Genomic DNA, 24088 nt, shown 5'->3' on the forward strand with positions numbered 1-24088 from the left:
TGAAACTGGTGGTGAAATGCTATTATGAAAGATTGCTGAATATAAAGAACACAAGCTAAACAAGGCCTGAATTAGATTTATGTGACACAATATCTGTGTGTGTGTGTGTGTGTGTGTGTGTGTGTGTGTGTGTGTGTGTATGTGTGCATGCATAGACACACACACACATATATAACTGAATCAACTAGACTATTGGATGTGGTTACATACCCCTGGTTACAATGTGCTTCCTTGCAACCTAACCACTAGGCCACTTGCCATCACATGTGTGTGTGTGTGTGTGTGTGTATAATGTGTGTATATATATATATATATATATATACATATAAATGCTGACTCAGTAGAAGGACCAGTAATTCAAATTGACAGCAGCGTGATAGATTAAATAAACAAAGATATAAAGAGAGGGAAATCTATGGGTCTAATCAGGGATACTTAAAATAGTTGGAGAGGTAGGATACAAGGTTACCACCTGGGTTCAAGTCATTTAGGAAGGTGTCATACCCAATGGCTGGTGTAGCAGCATCATCATAAACTACTACAAGGCCAAAGGAGATGCCTTAGAGAGAAGCAACTCTAGATTAATAAAACTACAGGACAAGGTTATGAAGGTCTTGGAGAGAGTCATAGCCCAACTGATTCATGACAGTGTAGACCTAAATGAGATGCAGTTTGGTTGTACCTCTTGAAGAGGCACCACAGATGCAATTTTCCTACTTAGGTAATTGTTGGAGAAATACTTGGCTAAGAATAAACCACTATTCTTGAATTTTGTTAAATTGAAGAAAACTTTTGACAAGATACCATGCTTAAGAATTTACTGGTCACTGAGGAAACTAGTGGGAGAGGAATGGTTTTGAGGATGATACAAATTGTGTACAAGGATGCAGTAAGTGAGTGTCAGCAATGATTTCAGTGACAGATTTAGTATGAAAGTAGGAGTCCATAAAGTTTCAGTTCTCAGCCCTCTCCAATTCATCATAGGCCTATAGGTCATCACACTCCTATATAATGATCTAGTTCTCATAGCTGAGTCTATGAGGAAATTAGAAAGGAAATTCCAGGTATGGAAACTAACTTAGAATTGAGAATTCTTAAGGTAAACCTAGCAAACACAATGGTCTTAGTAAATAGGAAAGAAGACAAGACCTTGGTACCTTCAGGCAAATAGCTTTGTTCAGCTTACAGAAAAGGAGTAGGTATAAACTGCATATGCTGTAGCTAATGCAAGCTATGAACACACAAGAGATGTTATGGAATTACAGGCAGGCTATTGAAGAATGTAAGCTTTGTATGTGACAGATGTATTGGAACAGTGTGTAGGAGCACACTGGAAATAGTTTCTCTTAAATACCCAAATGGTTCACTAGAAGTAGTTGATACTTTTCATTACCAAGGAGATGTAATTAGCAAGGGAGATGGTTGCTCTAAGAATATAGTAGCCAGAGTAAGAACAGGTTATTGAAAGTTCACGGAGTCAATACATCTGCTAATGACAATGACATCTTCCTTGCTATGGATATGAGATGCACATGGATAAGGACAACTGTATAAAGAACTATCAATCACTAAAGGTGGATGGAACTTGTGGAAGAGAGAGAGACACGCACAGAGGAAGACAAAGGACAAGGTGGTAAAGACCAATCTCATGACGTTCAACCTCACAGAGAAAAACACAAAGGACCAAGATGGCTACTTAATATGCAGTTTTTGAGAAGACCAGCCCACATCAGTGTAACTGAGCTCCAGAGAACTGAGTGTGTGTGTGTGTATAAGCACAATTCTTCCCAATTCCCTTTCGGCTAACTCTTCAGCCATCACTTTGCTAACTTTAGTTTCTCTTTGATACCACTTTTCTTACTGCCAGAACCAGTTCCCTCATTATCCATCATTCATCTATTAATTTTGATCTCCACCCATATTTACAATGATCATCCCCTACCTTCCGCAGTGTCATCAAATTATCTCTCATTTCCTCTATCTTTCATCCCATCCTCTTCGTACACTAACTTTACCCCACTCTTTATTCTTCTAGCATAAAGTTCAACAGAACTTTATAAGGAAATAAAGATAAAGAAGTTATAACTTCAAAAAAGAAATTATATTAAACTAGATTAACACAATTATTTATCTATATGTATGTGAAATTTAATAGGACTCTTCTTGTATATACATTAGGAATTTATTATTAGTATATACAATAGTAATGAGCCAACTTTATTAATTTCAATCACTGTGGCATAATTTATTGTTTGGTAGTAAAGAGAATTTGAATTCATGCTTTAATTTATAATTTCCCAATTTATAATTTCTTATAACAGCACTTACTAAACATTGCTTGTCACAGCAGATTAGTCTGCAGAATGTAGTTGGGACATCAAGACAATTTGGAAGCTTGCTATGCTATAAAGGTTTGTTAAACAGGCCAAAAACACTACAGAAACTTATGAAATGCTCCAGACTGGTCATGGATTAACTTGTATAAGCTGAGCGTCTGTTTCTTACTAGCAAAAGCGGCCAAACAAAGCAAGTCCACCAGGAGGATCAATATGAACCTTTTTTTGAGAATAAAGGTATCATCTACATCTACTGGGTTCCCTCTGGCCAAACGATCAGTAAAGACTACTTTGTAGCAGTTTTGAGGAAATTCAGGAAGTGATTTTGTCATGAAGGGCCAGAGCACCTGTACCAAAACAATGCATTGATAGACATTTCCATTCTGGTAACCAACTACTTGACAGAGATGGCCACTGAAACTATCTCTCACCCTTCCTACAGTCTAGACCTTGCTCCCTAAGCTGAAGAAAGTTATGACAAAGGTCCTAGACACCTTCACTTTGGCAGACATCCATGGAGTCTTTACAAAGTGGATGGAGTGCATTGAAGTTAAAGGATTCTATTTTGAAGGAAATTAGAGTTTTGTACTTGTTTGAAATTGATGAATGTCTCTCCTGAAAAAGACTCAAAACTTCTGGAATATATATATATATATATATATATATATATATATATATTCAATGCTTAATGTCAAACAAATGAAAAAAAAGTACTAAATACACATAGAGGATATGGTTTAAAAAAAATTTTTCATTTAAAGTGAGAGAGTTTATCTTGCAACTCAAGTCTCATGCCACTACAATCTTCATGTGAAACCTGAGGTTGCAATGGCATGAAACTTGAGTGATATGACAAACCTCAGCTTCGATTTTAATAGAAGACCGACCCTCACCAAACACTAATTTCATTTGAGTGTTAACCTTTCAGTTTAGCTAATTATGCTCATCCACTAGTACAGGCTATCCAACAGGTGAAAATCTGGAGATTATATCAAACACCTGCCTGAAAATCAACAAATATCCACAGAGTTCCTATAATTATAACCATTCTCCTTGGTTGTAAATACACATAACACACACACATTTATCTATCTGTCTGTTTGTCTGTCTGCCTGTCTGTCTGTCTATCTAGCTATCTATTCAGCTGTGTGTGGGTGAACATCAGACCAAATGCTTTGTTCTGATTCTTTGTGTCTTGTGTTAAAGTTTCCATAGGTAGTAGACTTAACCTGTCTCCTGGTTTTAACACCAACAACTGGCACAGCTGTCTTTAGCAGAGTCTACTTTATTGCAAGCACTTGGTCCAAAACTTCAGTTTGAGAATATCTTCCTCCCATCAGCCTTGGAGCTCTGTAAGAGAACATGAACAATGCTTTCCTTCTTGAGTAAAGGATTTACAAAAAACTTATAACTAAAAAATTTCTTAGTTGCATTGATTTATAATATATAATTTCCTTGGCTGAAAGTAGTTCGCATTTACATTGCATCTAGGTGGAACTCCCTCCCCCCATCAAACATCAGCATCACAAAAACTAATTTGATCCAATCTTTTTCCTTTCTGTCATGCAAATTTGTATCATGAATGGTTTGTACATTTTGATGCAGATGACAAATTATATTCATAGAAAAAATATTTAACACACAGTCTATTGTTGATAAAATATGTAACAGTTTTCGAAGGTGGAAAAAAAGAAATAACCCATCAAAGACTAGTGTCTGATTCTAAAGAAGATTAATCATTAATATATTCATAACTATGAAGGAAACTGCAAGTAGATTAAAAACACCAATGTTAGTATTATTTACAAAACACTTATCTTTACATAAAATTTATATAACATTCATATGAATTCTGTAATGCTGGATTTGTTTTATTCCATTTAACAATGGTTTCTAGATTTTCATTCAAATTAATAATAAGTGGAAATGAAACAAAAAAACACTTTTGTTCTAAAAATATTTGAACATATATTTTGCTTTCTAAAATTTATGTAAAAAATATAAATACCCAATGCTGTTGCTATAGTATGACAATTAATTGCAATATAACTGACTTTACAATGACCAACCTTTATAATACTGATATTGTAAATATCACAACAATTCAGGGACTAGCTTACTGCTGCAATAGTACTCACAGTACAAAACTTCATGGTTGTAAAATAACTAACATCCTAATAGGATCAACTCATTGCTAAGATAATATAAACAACATATGGTTTATGTTATTATATAACAGTTACAATATAATAGTCTACTGTTGTAAAATTAGGCATTAAGACAAGTTGCTGCTATATTATGACAGTTACTACAGTTATGTCATGATAAAGAAAAATTTTGATCATCCTAACAAGAAGCTAGGTACATTTGAAATCTAAATAGATGGTGGGGAAAGGGGAAAATGTGCAGATTTTCCAAAGTAAAACAATAAACTGTAATGTTACATAGAGATAGGACATGAATATATATATAAATTTATTTATATATGTATAAAAAACTGCTACTCAGTGTTTCATGCCCCTGTTTGTCAGGCAGTTGCGATCCTGAATGGAATAAGAATTAAGTTATACATATAATTTATATTATATTTTATATTGTGATGTAATTCACATTGACAGATACACATTTGAATTTGATTGGTCATGTCAACTAACGGGTTTTCAAAAGCATAGAAGCTGGGACAGTAAATGTAAATAATAAAATAAAAATAAGAAGAAAAATAAAAGGCATAAATATTGTGTTGTATAAAATCGAAGAAAACTTAGAATCAAAAAGAAATTTCTAGGTTAAAAAGAAATCATACATGTTCAGAGTCAGTTAATTAGTGGTAAATGAATAATTAATAATAAATATAAGTCTGTTTTAAATGGCAAATGTTGTATGTGTTAGATGTGTATTATGTATGTATTGTGTGTGTTAGATGTATATTATGTATACAAGTGTGAGTATTAACACATTTACGCACAGAGACATATTGTGTATATATGTTTATGTAGACATCTGTGTATACATTAGTATATATATACATATGTTTGCCTGTATAAGTTGTTATGTATGTATGAGCTTTTGTATGTGTTCACACATATATGTATGTATATGTTTGGTTATAGTGTGTGCAAATATATACGAGGGGCGTTCAATAAGTAATGCCCCTGACCCACTTGCAGTTGTTTGATCTAGCTGAAATTTTGTATGTGCAATTATTCATATCTCTATAGATTAAGTGGCAAATTACAGCTCTGAACTAATTGTGGTTTCTGATTTACAGGTGTTTGAACTGAGTCAAGTGTGAAATGGAGCCTGTTGAGTGTCGAGCAGTGATCCGGTTTTTGTATTTGAAAGATCGCACACCACGGGAGACTTTTGATGAAATGAAAGTAACTTATGGTGATGATGCCCCATCATATGACCTTGTAAAACGATGGCATCGTGGATTCAAACATGGTTGGAACTCTGTGGAAACAGCTCCCTGATCTGGTCGCCCCCCCCTTCTGCCATTGATGAGGCATCTGTCCGTCAAGTTGAGGCTGCCATTTTGGAAGATCGACGCATAACTATTCGCCAAATAGCCCATGAGGTCAAGATTAGTACCGGGTCTGTGGAAACTATCATTCATGACCATTTGCATATGCAAAAGGTGTCTGCTAGATGGATTCCCATGTTGCTCACACCTTTCCAGAAGCAAGAACGCGTCGAGTGCTTGAGGATGAATTTGGAGATGTGCCAAGAAGATGAGTCAAAATTTTTCAAAAGACTGATTACACAGGATGAAACCTGGGTCCATCACTATGATCCATAGACCAAAGCCCAGTCAATGCAGTGGAATCACTGTGACTCACCTCCTCCAAAGAAGGCAAGGGTACAGCCCTCCGCTGGCAAGGTCATGCTCAGTCTTCTGGGACCAGGACGGAGTAGTGATGACAGATTTCCTGGCAAAGGGTACCACAATTACAGGAGCCTATTATGCTTCACTTTTGAAGAAATTAAGAGAAGTTATGAAAATCAAGAGGCGGGGCAAGATCAGCAAAGGCATCCTCCTCCTGCAGGACAACGCTCCGGTCCACAACTCGCGTGTCGCCAGATCAGAAGCACAGGCGTGCGGCTATGAACTCCTCCCATCCCCCTACTCTCCTGACCTTGCACCCTCTGATTTTCACCTCTTCCCAGCCATGAAGTTGTTTTTGAAAGGAAAGCGTTTCCCAGATGATGCAGCTTTGATTTCTGAAGTCATGTCGTGGTTGGAGGATCAAACTGGGGTCTTCTACAAAAACGGTCTCCAGAGCTGCATCAAACGATGGGAGAAATGCGTAACTCTGGGTGGTTCCTATGTAGAAAAAGACTAACAAGTTTCGTTGCTCTACTACTATGGGAAGTGGGTCAGGGGCATTACTTATTGAACACCCCTCGTATGATGCATGTATGCATACGTATGTGAAAAATGTGCCTATGTATTTATGTATAAAGATATCTGTAAGTGAATATGTTTTTATGTGTGTATGTATGTTTACGTGTAAGTCTATGTGTGTATGTATGTGTGTGTGTGTGTGTGTGTGTGTGTGTGTGTGTGTGCGCGCATATATATGTACATATAAGTATGTATGCATATCTGTATGTGAATATGTGTTTGTAAATATATGTATAATTATGCATCAGTCTATTTGTATGTATGCCTATGTGTATATATTCTTGAATTTGTATGCATCTGTGTAGGTACATGTATACTTATGTACAAGCAGGTGTTTATGTAGTTATGTGAATATATGCACATGTATTTCCTATGTATGGGTATATAGTTTTTATATGTGTATCTTTTATATGTATGTGTGTGTATGAGTTGCTTATATAAAAATAAACCTTTACTGTTTTTAATCAATATCTATGAGCTTTCCCAAATCAGAAGGTCAATTTTTTTAATTTAAAAAAAAATTGTTTTTAAAGTTTTTTTAAAGACAGACTGACATTTATTATTAATTACTTATTACTATTAATTAATTTACTCAGAACACATATGATTTCTTTTTAACTAAGAAATTTCTTTTTGGTTCAAGGTTTTCTTCAATTTTATACGTATATTTACATCTTTTGCTTTTATTATTTACATTTACTGCCCTAGCTACTATGCTTTTGAAAAACCATTAGTTGAAATGACCAATCAAATTCAAATGTATATCTGTCAATATAATATAAATTATACTCATAACCTAATTCTTATTCTATTCAGGATCACATCTGTCCGATGAACAGGAACGTGAAACTCTGAGTAGCAGGTTTTTTGTGATATTTTTGTGATGTTTTTGTAGTTTTAATAATAATAAAGCATATTATTCTACCTCCGGTATACGAGTACTATTTTTTCCCACATCATCACACATTTATGTGCTTACTCTTGTGTGTATATATATATATATATATATACACACACACACACACATAAGTATGCTAACATGTATATTTCTGTTTTAAGAGAAAATAGAGGTGAATACTTTCAACCAGCTTTAGAACAAAATTATTTTCTGTATAATCTACTAACAAATATATTTTTAAGTAAATATGGAGAGGCATGTACAATAGGAATTTTATAGAAGCTCATGAGAAATGACACATGAAAAAATATTTATTATCAAAAATATGAACAAATCTCTAAATACATAAATTCTTCATTTTATAGCAATAAGATGGCCATATTAGTGTCTATAGCTTATAAATTTAACAAAGACCAATAGGCTAAATATTTTAGCAAAACAAGTGCTACGGATAATTGGCTCTGTAACGCAGAAATTTAAACCAAGATTTTGTCATGTGTTTTCATTTTTACAGATAAATAAAAACATACTTATTGCAATAAATATTCAATATTTTGATAATGAAGTTTTGAATATTATGACGTCTTCAACTAAATTTTTGTGGCAATAAAATAAGATTTTATCAATATTCAATAATTTAATTTTCTTTGTTTTAAATTCAGTTCTAATTTGGAAATTTTAAAAATATACAGTATTAACTCTAAAAATTAGCTTCTCTTCTTCTTTATTTGACATTTAAAAAAAATGAAATGAAATGAAAAAGAGAATCAGAAAAAATAGCTGGAAATGATGTTGAGCAAACAGCTTCGAAATACTTAAAAGGAAGTTTCAGTGTACAATACTGATTTCCACAAGGCACTGAAAATATTTATGTAATATTTTCCATATATATATAAAACGTTGGACTAGTTGATAACAGCCTGACATTCTCGATGTGGTGGCACCAACAGATTTTTAACGGAAGTACGAAGGCTTGGTGAAGATCTGAAATAAAAAATATAATATTTGTAACAACAGTATATGTAATAGTAAAATTAAGAAGTAAAAAAAGCATATATTTTATCCCATTTCTGATCATCTGTATATTATGTGTTAAATGTCCCCTTTAATCTTTCTGTAGAATATCAATGGAAAGTGAAGCTAGTAGAGGTTAGTCTTCACAAAATAAAATTTATAGGAGAATATGAACCTAGTATTGAAGCAAGTAAAATAGTTTGAAAGTCATTTTTAACAGCTTACAGCTTTTAGAAGTAGCTTAATTTCATTTCATGGTATCTATATGTAACTAGATGAATATAGTATTAAGTCATCAAGTATGAAATTTGCAGAAAAGAAAAAAGCTTGCTAATGCTTTATAAATACAAGAAATAGTTTTATTCATCAAAGTATGCACACTTTGTCAATACACTTTTGCCATTTCAGCGGTAGCTTGTCCAGCCTGGCAGTCTAGAGTCAATAAAATTTTGGAAGACCTATTTTACAACATCGTCAGAATTAAATTTTTTTCCTATCAAAAAGTTATCCAAATTCTGGAAGAAGTGGTAGTCAGTGGGGGCAAGATCAGGAGAGCATTTTCGAAGCTGTTTGCTCAACATCATTTCCAGCTATTTTTTCTGATTCTCTTTTTCATGGTGGATGATGGAGAACTTCCAACTCCAAATCCTGTAATTTCACCAATGTCATTTTTGCGATGTGTAGTCTGGCATTGTCTTGAAATAAATTAGGAGTAGGATCTGTTGACTAATCTAGGCTGTTTTTTGTAAGTTTCATTTAGTCCAGTTGGCTGTAGTATACTTTGGCTATGATTGATGAGCCAGTTTAATGAAATCATAATGGATCACACCTGCGTCAGATCACCAAACATACACCATCAGCTTCTTTTGATGAATTTTGCGTTCTGGACTGTGTTTTGGTGGTTCATCTTTGTCCAACTATTGTGCTGAACATTTATGGTTGTTGTATTGGATCCATTTCTCATCACATGATACAATTCGATTCAAAAATGATTCCTTTTTGTGGCAAGAAAGTAGCATAATGCAGGCTTCCAAACGTTGCTGTTTCTGATTTTCATTGAGTTCATGTGGAACCCACTTATCCAACTTTTTCACTTTACCAATTTGAACTAGGTGAGTCAATATTGTTTGCTTGCTAACACCAAACAACAATGATAATTCACGGGTACTTTGAGATGGATCTCACTCGATGGTGGCTTTCAGATTGTCATCATCCACCTTTGTTTCTGATTGACCGCATTGCTCATTTGTGAGGTCAAAGTTACCAGAACAAAATTTTGCAAACCAATTTGATACTGTCTGCTGTGTATTAGAATGAAATACTCCATTAATATTTTGAGTTGTCTGTGATGCTGTATTTCCAAGAAAAAACTCATATTTCAAAACTGTATGAATTTCCGACTTATTCATCTCTAAACAAAAGTAGCAAAAAACAATTTACAAATACTTTATAAAGTACAAAATGAGTTAGAATAAAGAAATAGATGTGTCAGCTAGCTTTCTAGCAAAAAATAAAGATTGTCCAAATATAATGATGGCACAAAATGAGCAGCTGTCTACAAATTTCATACTAGATGACCTAATAATTGAGAATTAAACATCCTAGTCTAGTAACAGGGTACCTTAAACATTCGATTTCATTAAAATTGAATGAAAAAATAGATGGTAGTAAAAAGAAAAAAATTTTGAATAAATGTCACTTTGGAAAATAATGAAAAGAAAGAAACAAACACTAATATATATTATACATTAGCATATCCTATTAAATACAATTGGATATAATTTTGAGTAGGAGGTTCAGATTAAAGTGTAATCTATAAATAAGGGTTTCTTGGGTAGCTTTGTTAGAACAGTACAAAATTGTGTTTATATTGTCAGTGAGTAGGATGAAAGCCTTATATGCGTAGTTTTAAACACTAGACAACATGAGACCAAATTAATGTATTTTGTCCATTTTGAATCTTAGTTAATTCAAATGAATTCTTTTGGTAATCTCAGAGTTTTGGGATTACAAGTTACATTACTTTATGTACATTTCCATCTCACAACATTACTTATCTACATTCATTCTCATTGTTGGACCCCCCCCCCCACCATAAATATCTTGTAGTTAACATGCCAAAACCATAACTGTGGAACTTGTCAACAGATGATAAAAGAAAAATTGTGTTCATTCTTGTGTTTTACAATACCCATTTCATTTGGTTTATTCTCTGCACTAAATTTTTCTGTTTTGATTGTAACAGAACACTGATTTCTTTGACTAACATTGTTTATGGTCTCTCTGACTACCATTCATCATTTTCTCTTTCTTTATCCATTCTTCTGTCACACTCACTGTCTTTCTCTCTCCTATTGCCTCTCCTTCTCTGCCTGGTATTTCTTCTGTCCCAGTATTCCATCTTCATTTCCATAATTCTCCAGCCTACACTCTGTTCCTTTTCAAACTCAGCCATACTTAATTCTAATTCTTTATTGTTACCTTCTTCACTTCTCTTCATTGAAAAGTTAATGTTCAGAATCAATTATTTCTTTTCACTCAGCCTCCCCTGCTGGTTTGTTCTGTTCTGTTTTAACAAAAAGACTTTAACTGGTTGTTTAGTATCCTTATTATTTTGTCCCTTGTCTTGTTTGACGCAGCTGAAAAATTTATTTTCTCTTTGTCCTTTTTGATTTGTAGGATGTTATTTTTTTTCATATTTTCTCTTATATTCACAAATATCTGTTGCCATGTCCTGTGATACTGTAAACACAATGTCTCAGTTCATTGTTATTGTCCTATCTTCACTAAACCATTCCACAGTAAAAAGTTTCTGCAAATTTATTGACATACTGAAGCTAACAGTACTGTTGTTAATGTGCTAAAACTGCAGGACTTCAGTCAACAGCTGATGACTGGATATCTTTGTTTTTGTTTGCATTTTCTCTATGCTTAATTCCTGTCTTCAGAGTTTACATTTCTGTAAAATTTCTTTACTTTCAATGGCAACTATTGAGCAAATACTGTTCCAGATTTTTAAGAGATACTCTATTTTTACTTATAATGTACAATAATAAATGTCCAGTTAATTTTAGCAATAATTTTGCATAAGGGTAGTATACATTTTAATTAAGTATTCTGCATAATTTTAAAGTTTACATAGTTATTGAAAAAAGAGCTAGCATTAAGTATTAGAAGAAATACTGTAAAGCATTTTACCAATGCAACAATAAAAATTAAAATAATAATAATGATAATAATGATAATAATAATAATAATAATAATAATAATAATAATAATAATAATAAATGCCCTGATGCAGTACCAGGCAGTGGCTCTCATGGCTTCTGATCTTAACTGATTGGAAGTGTTATCATGTACATTGTTTTGTCTTGGTATAAAAGATGGGCTACAGCAAATATTCTGCTCAATACCACAGATTTGCTTGTCAGTTGTTTGACCTTAACCAGTTGAGCATGTCCCTTAGTGGCTGACGATATGTGCATCTCTGATCACGAGCAGATGTAGTGGGGGAGCATCATAGCCATGTGTTGAGAGGGATTCTTTGGGGTTTGGATGATTCACCTCTGGAAACATGGGTGGTTCTTTCAACATCCTTAAACAACCCTTATGCAGGGACCTTTTGAGCGGGATGGGCTACTCAACCTGAAGAAAATTCTAACTGGGCCCCACCTGCAAGGTCATGTGCTGTTTATCCTGATATGAGATCACCATGTCGCGCACATATGGTTGTGATGCATGTGCCTGGTGTACCCTTATCAGACAGGTAGTCATGATGGGTATATTGGGCTTCGTATATTTTACCCCAGTGTCACTTTGATGGCATGAACTGCTCTCTCACTCAATAATAATAATAATAATAATAATAATAATAATAATAATAATAATAGTGGGCAGTGAGGAAAGTAACTGTTATCCCAATAGTTGTAGGGGCAATTGAAGCACTAACAACCAAGTTTGAAAAATATGTTGGAGAAATTGGAATTGACATGAAGGCAGAGCAGGCCCAAAAAAACTACTCTATTGGGGAGAGTTAAGATTTTGAAACTGGAGATTGGGTGTTGAGAATCTTCCATGATAGTTAACATCTAAGTACCAAGTCTTATAATTTGTGGACAGAGACACAGTGAGACCTCTGACAAAAGGTCACTGTCCACTCTCACAGAATCAACCAAAGCAAGTAAGACCAAGAGCTTTGAGAAGTAAAATACAACAACAACAACAACAATAATAATAATAATAACATGCCTCCTCATTGATATGACTGTCCCAATCGATATAAACGTATCTGTCAAGACCTACCAAAAACTGAGCAAATATAAAGATCTTGAAATAGAAATCAGCAAAATGTGGAACCTGAAGACTCTAAACAATACCTGTTGTCATAGGTGCCCTGGGAATGATAGCAAAAGGGGCTGATTGCAACCTAACTCAGATACCAGGAAACCCAAAAATGGCAGAAAAAAAAAAGATAGTGCTCATGGGAACTGCTCATATCCTACGCAAAATACTTTCTATGTAATCTCAAGTTTTAAAACATACATAATTTTTGTTTTTTTTTTAGACATTCACTAGTACAACACTAAATACAAAACCAAATATATGGCACACTAGACATAACAACATCACGAACTTCCAACCTGTTGTCTCTTGAGGTCTCTGGGTGAGACTTGGAGCCAACTTGTACAAATGTAAAGCAAAAGTCAAACATTGAATAATAATAATAATAATAATAATAATAATAATAATGATAATAATAATAATAAAGTATAAAAGATGGTATAAAAGATGGGCTACAACAAATATTCTGCTCAATACCACAGATTTGCTTGTCAGTTGTTTGACCTTAACCAGTTGAGCATGTCCCTTAGTGGCTGACGATATGTGCATCTCTGATCACGAGCAGAAGTAGTGGGGAAGCATCATAGCCATGTGTTGAGAGGGATTCTTTGGGGTTTGAATAGTTCACCTCTGGAAACATGGGTGGTTCTTTCAACATCCTTAAACAACCCTTATTCAGGGACCGTTTGAGCGGGATGGGCTACTCAACCTGAAGAAAATTCTAACTGGGCCCCACCTGCAAGGTCATGTGCTGTTTATCTTGATATGAGATCACCATGTCGCGCACATATGGTTGTGATGCATGTGCCTGGTGTACCTTTATCAGACGGGTAGTCATGATGGGTATATTGGGCTTCGTATATTTTACCCCAGTGTCACTTTGATGGCATGAACTGCTCTCTCACTCAATAATAATAATAATAATCCACTTTAGTATTATTATTATTATTAGTGTTGTGGTGAGAGTCATGACACCCCCGCGTAAACAGACTTGGCCAAATGACTATAAATAATAGTGGTCCGAGTGAGAGAGAGAGAGTAGGCATTAATCACAGAAAGTCATAAGGTCTCATTTTGATAGTTTGTCAGAATATCATTTGTTGGTTCATGTATAGTTCGTGGAGAGGTTGTTGGATTGTTACATTGTTGTCACTCTATTTCGTTATATGTTTTGTTATAGTGTAAAAAAGTATCATCATAACAATTTGTGATACAACAATATTGACAATGAAGATTCGAAGCTCACACAGGTCAGTTAAAATTTTGTGATACAAGGTTGCTAACTATGGAAGACCTATTAGCTTCTATAACACAGTTGCAAAAACAGCAGCAAGAACAGCAACAGGAGTTGTAGAAACAAATACTTCAGCAACAAGAGAAACAACAACAGTTAATACAGCTATGTCTGAAGAAGTCTGGAAACACAATAAGTTTGTTTTTGCCAAACGGTGTATCGAACTCTATAACAGAATTCAGTTATGACTCAGCAGAGAGTATAACATTTGCAGCATACTTTAGAAGGTATGAAGAAATCTTTAGAGAAGTTTGCAAGTCGTGGATGGACAACATAAAATTACATAAATTAGTGCTGGCTGAACATGAAAAATATTGTAATTTCATACTACCCAAATGGGCAAGCAGAACAATTCATAGATACTTTCAAGTGAGTGCTAAAAATAGCAAGGAACGAGTTAGGAAATGATGAAGTGCTAACTAAATTCTTATGGGTGTACAGAATAATACCCAATGTGAATACCAGTTCAGGCAAGTCACTTGCAGAGCTAATGTTGACTCGAAAGATTAAATTGGTCTTTGACAGATTGTTGCAAAGGGAAAAAACGTATATAGAAAATACAAAAAAATTCACCTAAACATTTTGATGTTGGAGACAAAGTCTATTTCAAAGTATACAAAAATGGTAAAGAGAGTTGGAAAGATGGTGTAGTGACTAAAAAAATTGGAAACATGATGTATTTAATAAAGGACCAATGATGGGAGCATAAACAACATCTAAATCAATTAAAACTGAAACATACAGAAAAAAGGAAGGAAATTCCAGTGGAAATGTTTTACATGCTTGATGTGCCAGCACCAAAAGAGGCTGAGCCTAGAAGAAGCAGTAACAGAAAACATAAACATACTGAACATTTAGATATAACTCCTAAGTGGAAAAGGTACTGAACCCCCTAGGGAAGCAAAATTTCAAAAAGGGAGAGATGTTGAGAAGAAAGAAAATAAAATAATAAAATAAATTTCGTTTCCTATGGAAGTTGAAATCACAAAGGGGGGAGATGTTGTAGTGAGAGTCATGATAGACTTCACTGAATTACTATAAATAGTAGCAGTCTGAGTGAGAGATAGAGAGAGAGTAGTCATTACACACAGGAAGTCATGTCATTTTGGTAGTTTGTTGGAATATCGTTTGTTGGTTCGTGTATAGTTTGTGAAGAATTTGTTAGATCATAACATTGTTGTTACCCTGCTTTGTTAGATGTTCTATTGTTACTTTTTTACACTGTAACTGTGTAGTATCATCATGACAATTGGCAACACAACAATCAGAATATCTGTGATCAATCATAAATGCATGATGAAACACTGATATCTAATGATACATTATAACAAAATCTTTTGACATGTCTACAACTCAGTCACTTCTGCTCCACTTCACTGAATCTATTGAAGTCATTTATTTATTCTCTGTTGGATTGTGTTAACAATAGCATCACTGGTTGGTTACTACTCTGCAATGAGTCAATCACTACTTCCTTGTATTCAAAGCAGCAAGAATGGAAAAAAAAGAATGAGAAGATATCACTTGAATTTATACTTGAAGTGTTGATGTAATGAATTGCAAGTTTATAGTGTTTACATTAACTCAAATTATGTCTTTTCTTTTTCACACAAATATAGACTGAACATATATATTATACTGAGACGATGACTTACAGTCACATATCCTCTCTGTTGCTAATGTTTTCCAAGTAAGGGAATCTTTCAATTCTATTCATCTTAAAAAATTTAGAGCTACTGGATGTTTTGTTGACAGGAAACGTCAGCAGAGATCCCCAGTTATAACCAAATGCTTTTCAATTGAATATAAATATTTACATACACACATACCTGGGTGTGTGTGTGTATGAGATCATTAAGAATGAAATGTCCGATTTTGAGCTAAAAGTTTATTTTACTTTATTACAGCAAAAAGCAATGCATTTAATCAAAGTATGCACTTAAATTATCAACACAATTTTGACAATTTTTCAGTAGCTTATTTATGCCGGCAGCAAAGGATTCTGGAGAGCAAGAAATGATAAAATCACAAAAGGCTGTTTTTGCATCTTCTTCAGATTTGAAAAGTCTTTTCCTCGCAAAAAGTTGTCTAATGCCTGGAAACCATTGACAGTCAGTTGGGACATGGTCAGAGTACTTCCATGAGTGGTGTTCTTTGTGCAACATGTGATTGAGCATTGTCTTGCAAGAGAATTGGCCTGTCTCTATTGACAAATCTTCATTGTTTAATTACAAGTTCACTCATCATTTCATTGAACTGGTTGATGTATACATCCGCTGTAACTGACTTACTAGATCTCATGAAGCTATAGTGGATGACACCAGTGCTGGACCACCAAATAGACACCATTAGATTTTTTTGGTGAATATTCTTTTTTGGATTGTGTTTTGGCACTTTGTCTCTACCCAACCACTGTGCAGAATGCTTGCTGTTGTTGAAAAGAAGCTATTTTTCATCACACATAACATTACGATGCAAAAATGGTTTGCTTTTATGCCGTGACAGCAAAGAACAGCAAGTTTAAAGATGCCATGTCATTTTATGGTCATTCAGTTCGTGTGGTACCCACTTGTCCAGCTTCTTTACTGTGCTGATTTGTTTCAGATGGTCCAATACAGTTGGAAGTGAAACATCAAACTTTGCTGCTAACCCATATGTAGTTTAAGATGTATCTGCTTCCACTACAGTTTCCAGCTCATCATTATCCACCTTGGTCTCAGGTTTACCATGGGGCTGATTTTCAAGAGTAAAGTCACCAGACTGGAAGTTATCAAACCATCGACATACAGTGTGCTCATTCGCCACATCTTCACCAAACACCTCATTGATGTTTTGAGCTGTCTGGGATGCATTGGTTCCATGATGGAACTCATATTCATAAACAACACAAATAGTTTATCTATCCATGGGTTCACAAAAATTGATTTATGAGAGAAAAATCACAATATAATCTGACACCATGAATTGCATTTCGAAAAGTGATGATGTAACTCTTCAATGTTGTAAAACGAAGACTTGTCAGGATAAAACATTAGAGTTAACAACTGTCAAAGTTGGTGCATAAGAAAATCAGACATTTCATTCTTAATGACCTGATGTATATATATATATAGATGGATGGATGGACGGATAGATATATTTCTTTATTAGCCACACTGGGCCGAACACAGAGGGGACAAAATACAATGTGGAGCTTTTCTTTTTGCAGGTAAAAAAAAGTGGGGGGATAAAATTTCGATCAAAACGGATTGTGGAAAAAAAAAGCCAATCAATAGGTGCAGGTGTGGCTGTGTGGTAGGTAGCTTGCTTACGCGCATGTGTCACCCAGAGTGCATTTGGTTTGTCGTTCATGTTGGACGTTGATTTTTGTTGCTGCGTTGAGGATAGAGACAATGTACTCAGAAAGATGGATGGAGTGTTGGAAAAGACAAGGAGTTTTGCTGAGGTCATGGAGATGAAGTGAAGGGAGTTGGAGTTGGCTGGTCTGAAGGAGTATGAGAAGATGGTACAGTAGGTAGGAGGGGACGTGAGGCTGTCGCCCCCAAAGGAATTATGGAGTAGATGGAGAAAAAAATGATCACCTACAAGGTGTTCTTGCTAAAAGGAAAAAAAGGCCGAGCAGGTGGAAGCTGAAACAGAAAAGGCGCTAAGGGAGAAGTCGAAAGGAAAAGATATGGGACAATGGTCGTCCAATTTAGGACAATAGAGAAGGCGAGGAGACTGGCAAGTGTGGTGGTGAAAACAGAGGAAATAGTGCTTCTGCCCACATACCTTGAAAGAAAGACTTTCAAGGTAAGGGTAGAAGCAATTCTACTGGATATAGAATTGGCTTGGGTAGCAGCAGCTGTACTTGTTGGAAGTGAGGAGAAGGTGGCTGTCCTTCAAGCCACAGAAACAGAAGAAGGAGGATTGAAAGGAAGGGCACTTGGACTAATTATTCAGGCAGAGAAGGGTCAACTGGAGAACTTGGCAGAGATAGTGACATTGGGGGAAATAGTGCTGGGGGTGTGGGTAGAGGGCAGAGTACCACGTTGTTTTAAATGTGGCCAAAAGGGCCACATTAGAGCATACTGCCCTCTACAGTGGACAATATCTGAGGATACAGTTGTGGAGACAGAAGAGAAAAGAGAGGAAAAGACAGACGGAGGAAAGGTGAAAAAGGAGGAAGAATAGAAAGTTACAGAGAGCAGAAGGAGAAAGACGAAAAAAAGAAAAGACACTGAGTATGATGTGGTACCCCAGTCCAACTCCATCTCACCCAAGACCACTCAGACCCACCCTCCCCATACAGACACCAAACCCACCCACCCCATCTCCCCATAAGAAAAAAAAAAGAATGAACAGACACCACAAAATTTAGAAGACCCCGCCTCCCTGTGAAAAAGGTTACGAATGCATGGCGGAGAGAATGATGTCACTAAGTGATGGAGAAAGGAGAAAAAGGATTGGACTGAAGGAGAAAAAGGACTTAGGACCCAGAGGCAGCAAGTGGTGTTACTCAGTGTGGGGTGAGTAGCACATTCTTCATAATATCATTTTCAGATATCATTCATATTATATTTTAATTTGTTCTTCATGTTCATTTTCATGTATCATTCATTATATCGTATTTTATTTCTATATTTTTAATTGTTATATGTCCCTACATGTGTTGTAGTGTCCCCCTCTGTGTAATGCCTTTATGGCAATTTAAAAGAAATAAAGTAGTTTGCTTACCAACCACATGGTTCAGGGTCCAGTCCCACTGCATGGCACCTTGAGCAAGTGTCTTCTACTATAGTCTCAGTCTGACCAAAGCTTTGTGAATGCATTTGGTAAATGTAAACTGAAAGAAGCCTGTCATATATATATATATATATGTATGTATATGTTTGTGTGTCTGTGTTTGTCCCCCAACATTGCTTGACAACTGATGCTGGTGTGTTTACGTCCTCGTCACTTAGTGGTTCGGCAAAAGAGACCGATAGAATAAGTACTAGGCTTACAAAGAATAAGTCCTGGAGTTGATTTGCTCAACTAAAGGTGGTGTTCCAGCATGGCTGCAATCATATGACTGAAACAATTAAAAGAAAGAATAGGGATCATGTATCGCAGAAATGTCATAGATGTAAAAGGGAAAGCAGATTAGGTTTATCCGTGGAAAGAAAAGCCTATGGAAAAGACCAAGGTAACCTCGGGCAATAATGTCATGCAAAAAACATATCACAGTAAGTGATTCTCTTTTTACCTTTCTTTTTCTGGTTCATAGGATTATGCTCAAAGTGGCTCTGTCATTCACACATGCCATCCTCGATACATTCACCCATCTTTTATTGAAACATTCACTAGACAAAACTTCCCCCTCTACTCTCACCTTCCTCTTCAAGTGATATTTGAAGAAGTTGATGAGAGATTGACCAGAGAGGAACGTGTTTGTCTCTAGACCTTTCAGACGCATCCACCATACATATTCTTTCGCCATAGACACAAGTATGATGAAAATGGCTCTTCCTTCCCATTTGAAGGAAGAAGGCATGACAATATTGACAACAGACTTGGCTGATAAACCAACTCGTCCCACACGTGATAGCAGTTGTTTGACATAGGCCCACAGGTCAGAAATGGTTGGACACTACAAGTGCATACAGAATGGTTTCGTCGCTCTGACCGCATCTCAGGAAGGTCAGCCCTGTGTTTCTCGAGCCATGCCTGTAGAGCTTATCCCACACGAGTAACGCTTCTTGATAGCACTGCCAGGCCAGGGATCTCTGGAAGTTGTCTATAGGTCCTGGCCCAAATGCCATCTTGATCAGGCGGGTCAGGTATTCCTCATCGACGCCAAGTTTTGCCCCAAGATCATTGTCGTACCTCTCCTCCACTAGTCCCCTATAGAATGCTTTCATGGTGATGCAGTCACTCAAGGCAGACCCAGGACGGCATAGTTGTTCGAGAGCAACATGACACTCACAGTGCCTTTTGCCATTCCTCAACCTCTTTTGGATCCACAACTGCAGTTCAGTCATGGAGACAGGCTGCAAGAAAGCACGCCTCACAAACAGCGACCACACCTGTTCACCATCGTCTATGTAGAGCCGAAGATGTCACAATCTCAGCACGTGTCTACGCATCATCAACCACGGCATGCCCAGCCCTCCTTTTATCTGGTGTTGGCAGAAAATGGATTGCCTGAGCATCGGAATGTTTCCTTTCCACAAGAAGCAGAAGAGGATGTGTTCCAGTTTGGTGATGGTAGGGTTGAGAAAAGGCACGACGGTCAGGAGGCAGTAGATGACAGATGCAATGTATGTGTTCACCACCTCTGCCTGACCTTTTAGGGACAGCTTCCTCTTGGCCCATTGCTGGATGAAAGTGGCCACCCTACTTGTTATCTCATCCCAATTCTTCTCTGTTTGGAGGTCTGGGCTAAACCAGACCCCGAGCAACTTGACCGGACTGTCGGTCCAGCGTCCCATGATGGCGGCACTGCTGGATGGCATAGGCTTGCTTCTCCAGGTGCTGAGCTGCAAGTCCACTGACTTTTCCTGGTTGATTTTCGCTCCTGTTACCGCTTCACAGTCATTCAGTGTCTCGCCGACCAGCTCGATGTGGTCGTGGTTAGACACTATGATGGTGACATCATCCACGTATGTGGACACACTCATTCTGCATCCCAATTCTCACAGGATGCCCCTCAGCATTGCCAGCTTCCGTAGTAATGGCTCAAAGGTCAATACGTACAGAAGTGATGAGAGGGGGCATCCTTGACGGACTGAACATGCAATGTTGAAAGGTCTCGATAGGTGCCCATTCACACGAATTACTGAACAGATGCCTTTGTATAGGGCAGCGATTTAGCTGCAGAAAACAGGACCGAAACAAGCCAACCTCCAAGTATCGATGGTCTATCCTATCGGAAGCTTTGGATTGATCCAAATTGGTCAGTGCCCCACCCATGCCAGTTTCCTTAACTACCCTGTCTATGATGTAGTGCATGAGGTGGAGGTTGTCATGGATACTCCGGCATGGCTAGCACCTTGGTCAAAATTTTCAAGTCTGCATTGAGCAGAGTGATAGACTTAAAGTTATCTATTACATCCCCCTTGTTTGGATCTTTCTTTAGCAGTGTTACAGCTCCTCAGCTCACTAAACTGGGGATGCTCCCATTTTGCTGCCAGTTGCAATATACTGCTGCCAAGATGTCTCCAAACAAGTCTGGCATACCACTGTAAAGCTCGTAGCGCAGACCATCCAAACATGGCAATTTGTCCCCTGCACACTCTGCCATCGCAACCTGCATGTCCACTGCTGTGGTGGCACCTTCACAACACTCTGCTTCTCTTGCCGAGAGTCGTGGCAGGCTATGGAGGTAGGCATTGAAGTCCATCCTGCATTCTTGCTTGCCACTTGCCTTGAAAAGTTGGGCGAAGTGCTGCTGAAAGGCCTCACACATTTTACTAGGCTTGAGTAACTTGCGCCCCTGTTCATCCATCAGAGACCGAATGGTGACTTTGTTGCCCTGTTGCGCCTCCACTACCAAGGCCTCTTGCGTGGCTCCAACACCTTCGTTTCTGAGAACATGCATCCTAGCCCTGACAACGCACCCTTTGTGCTTGCTGTTGAAGTGTTGGTCTAGGGCCAACCACACTGCCAATACATTGGATGCGATGCCACTTCTAATTTCTTAACTAGGTCACCTTCTATTTTGTTTCTATCTATCGCTAGTACTTTGCTATACCTAATTGATTCGTCTTTTATTGCTCCCTAGAGTGCAAACCACCATTTGTTGTTGCTGATGATCCCGTCAAAGCCCTATTCACTAGTGTGCTAATTCGGACTCTGAAAACCTGTCTCGATGGGAAAGACATGTTCAGTTTCCAGTAACCAGGACCCTGCCTATATGCCTTATCTAAGTCTAGCATACATGTCACAAGTTTGTGATCCGTGTAGCTGACTATGTGGAATTGAGGACACCCTATGCTATCTTTATCTATTGTCCTACACAGTATTCTATCTAGATACGGTCTCGATGACCCAATGTGGCTGCTCCATGTCCACATTGGCGCATTCGGGTGGTCAAGTTGGAACCTGTCAGAAAGTTGAAAGCATCTGAGTAGGTCTTTGAGGCATTTGCAACCCCTCCTATTACTATCACTGTCCATGTAGTCTAGATGCGTGTCCAAGGTAGCATTCCAATCCCCCACTAAAAGTAAAGTTCGAGACATTCCTAGGAATACTTCTAGACGTCAAAAGAAATTTGGCCAACCTGTTAAAGGCAGTGTGTAGATTGATATGAGTCGAAAAGGACATCCATTGCTGCAATCTCTAGGATGTCTATGTTCTAACAAATGTTATAATAAATGGTGGACAACAGCCACTATGTCTCTACTTCTGGAGGGATATTTTTGATTGAGATTTTGGTCACACATTGACCAAGGTATGTCAGAATAAAAATTTGACTGTAGGGTGAGTTTGAGAGTTCTTTGGCTTTTTCTTTGCTGTTGAAGTGAACTTGTATTATCACATATCTCTTCCACCAGTTCACATAATTCTTATATGCCCATATTGAACGCAAACAAATTTTCAATCAGTTCCTGTGGTGCTTGCTCTGGTCTGTATGTTTTCACATTAATGACTTTATACACGATTATTCTTTTTTGTGTGGTGTCTATGATATTTTGTGGGATGTTGAGGTGTAGATTTGAACCTTGCTGAGTTAAGAGGGACTTTGTTTTATTTGTTCTGTTGTGACGTGTAGCATTGTCTTTTTTTGTTTTAAGGCTTCTGGAAAATTTGATTTGTTTTTGTTGTTGCTGTCACTGGTGGTGGTGTCGGTAGCAGAGGAGGTAGCTGTTGCAGCAGAGTTGAAGTCTTTGGTGGTGGTAGTGACAGTGGCATTCAAGCTGTCAGGTTCAGCAACTAATGGTAGCGGGAGGCTAAGAAAGTCTTTAGCTCCCCGCAAACATTCCGCATGACTTGTGCGCTAGCATCATGGTTTGCAGTCGCTATTTTCGAAACGAAAAATGGCTAAAAGGAATCGACAAAAGCCTTTGAAATTTCGTTCACAGAGGGGCAAAATCCTATGTAAATATTAATCAAGTTTGGAAGTGTATGTTGCTGGACAACATTAAACACACAAAAATAGCCAACTTATGTGGAACCAGTTTGACTAGCGTTAAGTAGGTAGGTAGGTAGACAAGATATATGTAAATTTCGTCTGACCCATGCAAACATGGAAAAGTCTATGTCAAATAATGATATTTAAATAATACACACACACACACACATAGACAGACACATACACACTCACACATACAATTTTCATTTACTGTTTGTCTAGCAAATCCACTCACATGTTACTGGTCAGCCCAAGGCACTTGCCCAAGGTGCCATACGTAAGATATAACTCAGGACAAGAGATTGACAAAGTAATCTTTCTACCCACACAGCCATACCTGCATCTTTCTGGCCACTAATACTGCTTGACCAATTTGGTTTAACTCAGGTTTCTAGACTGACAGCCAGTGACAAACAATTTGGAAAATTAACCAGTGATAAATAAGAGTAAGATTTTTCTGTTATTAAATTCATACCATGCAAAATCATAACATCACAAGGAAACAAAATAATCTGTTACTTGTTTAAAAATGAATAAAATAACTGAAATCAATACACTTACTGCTCATGATAAACAGCCGTCTTTATAAGGAACATTATTTATGATATATAACTAATATTACATAAAAGACAGTCAGACTCCCAAACTGTTTCAGTTTAGACTGAATGTTAACATTCCAAGGCACAAAATAAAATTCTTGCTGGAT

General features: G+C 36.8%; 1 protein-coding gene across 17 annotated transcripts in view; it reads right to left on the reverse strand.

Annotated features, from left to right (window-relative positions):
* Nucleotides 1-327: 327 nt before the first annotated feature.
* The window catches only part of LOC115214490 (dual specificity protein phosphatase CDC14A), a 292683-nt gene continuing 268922 nt past the window's right edge, over nucleotides 328-24088 (reverse strand). For 9 of the 17 annotated variants that reach the window (XR_005000182.1, XR_005000181.1, XR_005000179.1 and 6 more), the window contains 2 exons: nucleotides 8524-8623; nucleotides 328-3014 (listed from right to left, as the gene is read on the reverse strand). Coding sequence is in view for 7 of the 17 variants with exons in the window: in XM_036505015.1 (XP_036360908.1) it covers nucleotides 8545-8623 (79 nt within the window). In the remaining 10 variants the exon portion in view is untranslated. Of the gene's footprint in view, nucleotides 3015-7932; nucleotides 8624-24088 lie in introns of those variants that run through there. The other 8 variants (XM_036505016.1, XM_036505017.1, XM_036505010.1 and 5 more) reach the window with 2 other exon arrangements.

This window comes from Octopus sinensis, linkage group LG7 (assembly GCF_006345805.1).
Source record: "Octopus sinensis linkage group LG7, ASM634580v1, whole genome shotgun sequence".
Taxonomy (NCBI): Eukaryota; Metazoa; Mollusca; class Cephalopoda; order Octopoda; family Octopodidae; genus Octopus; species Octopus sinensis.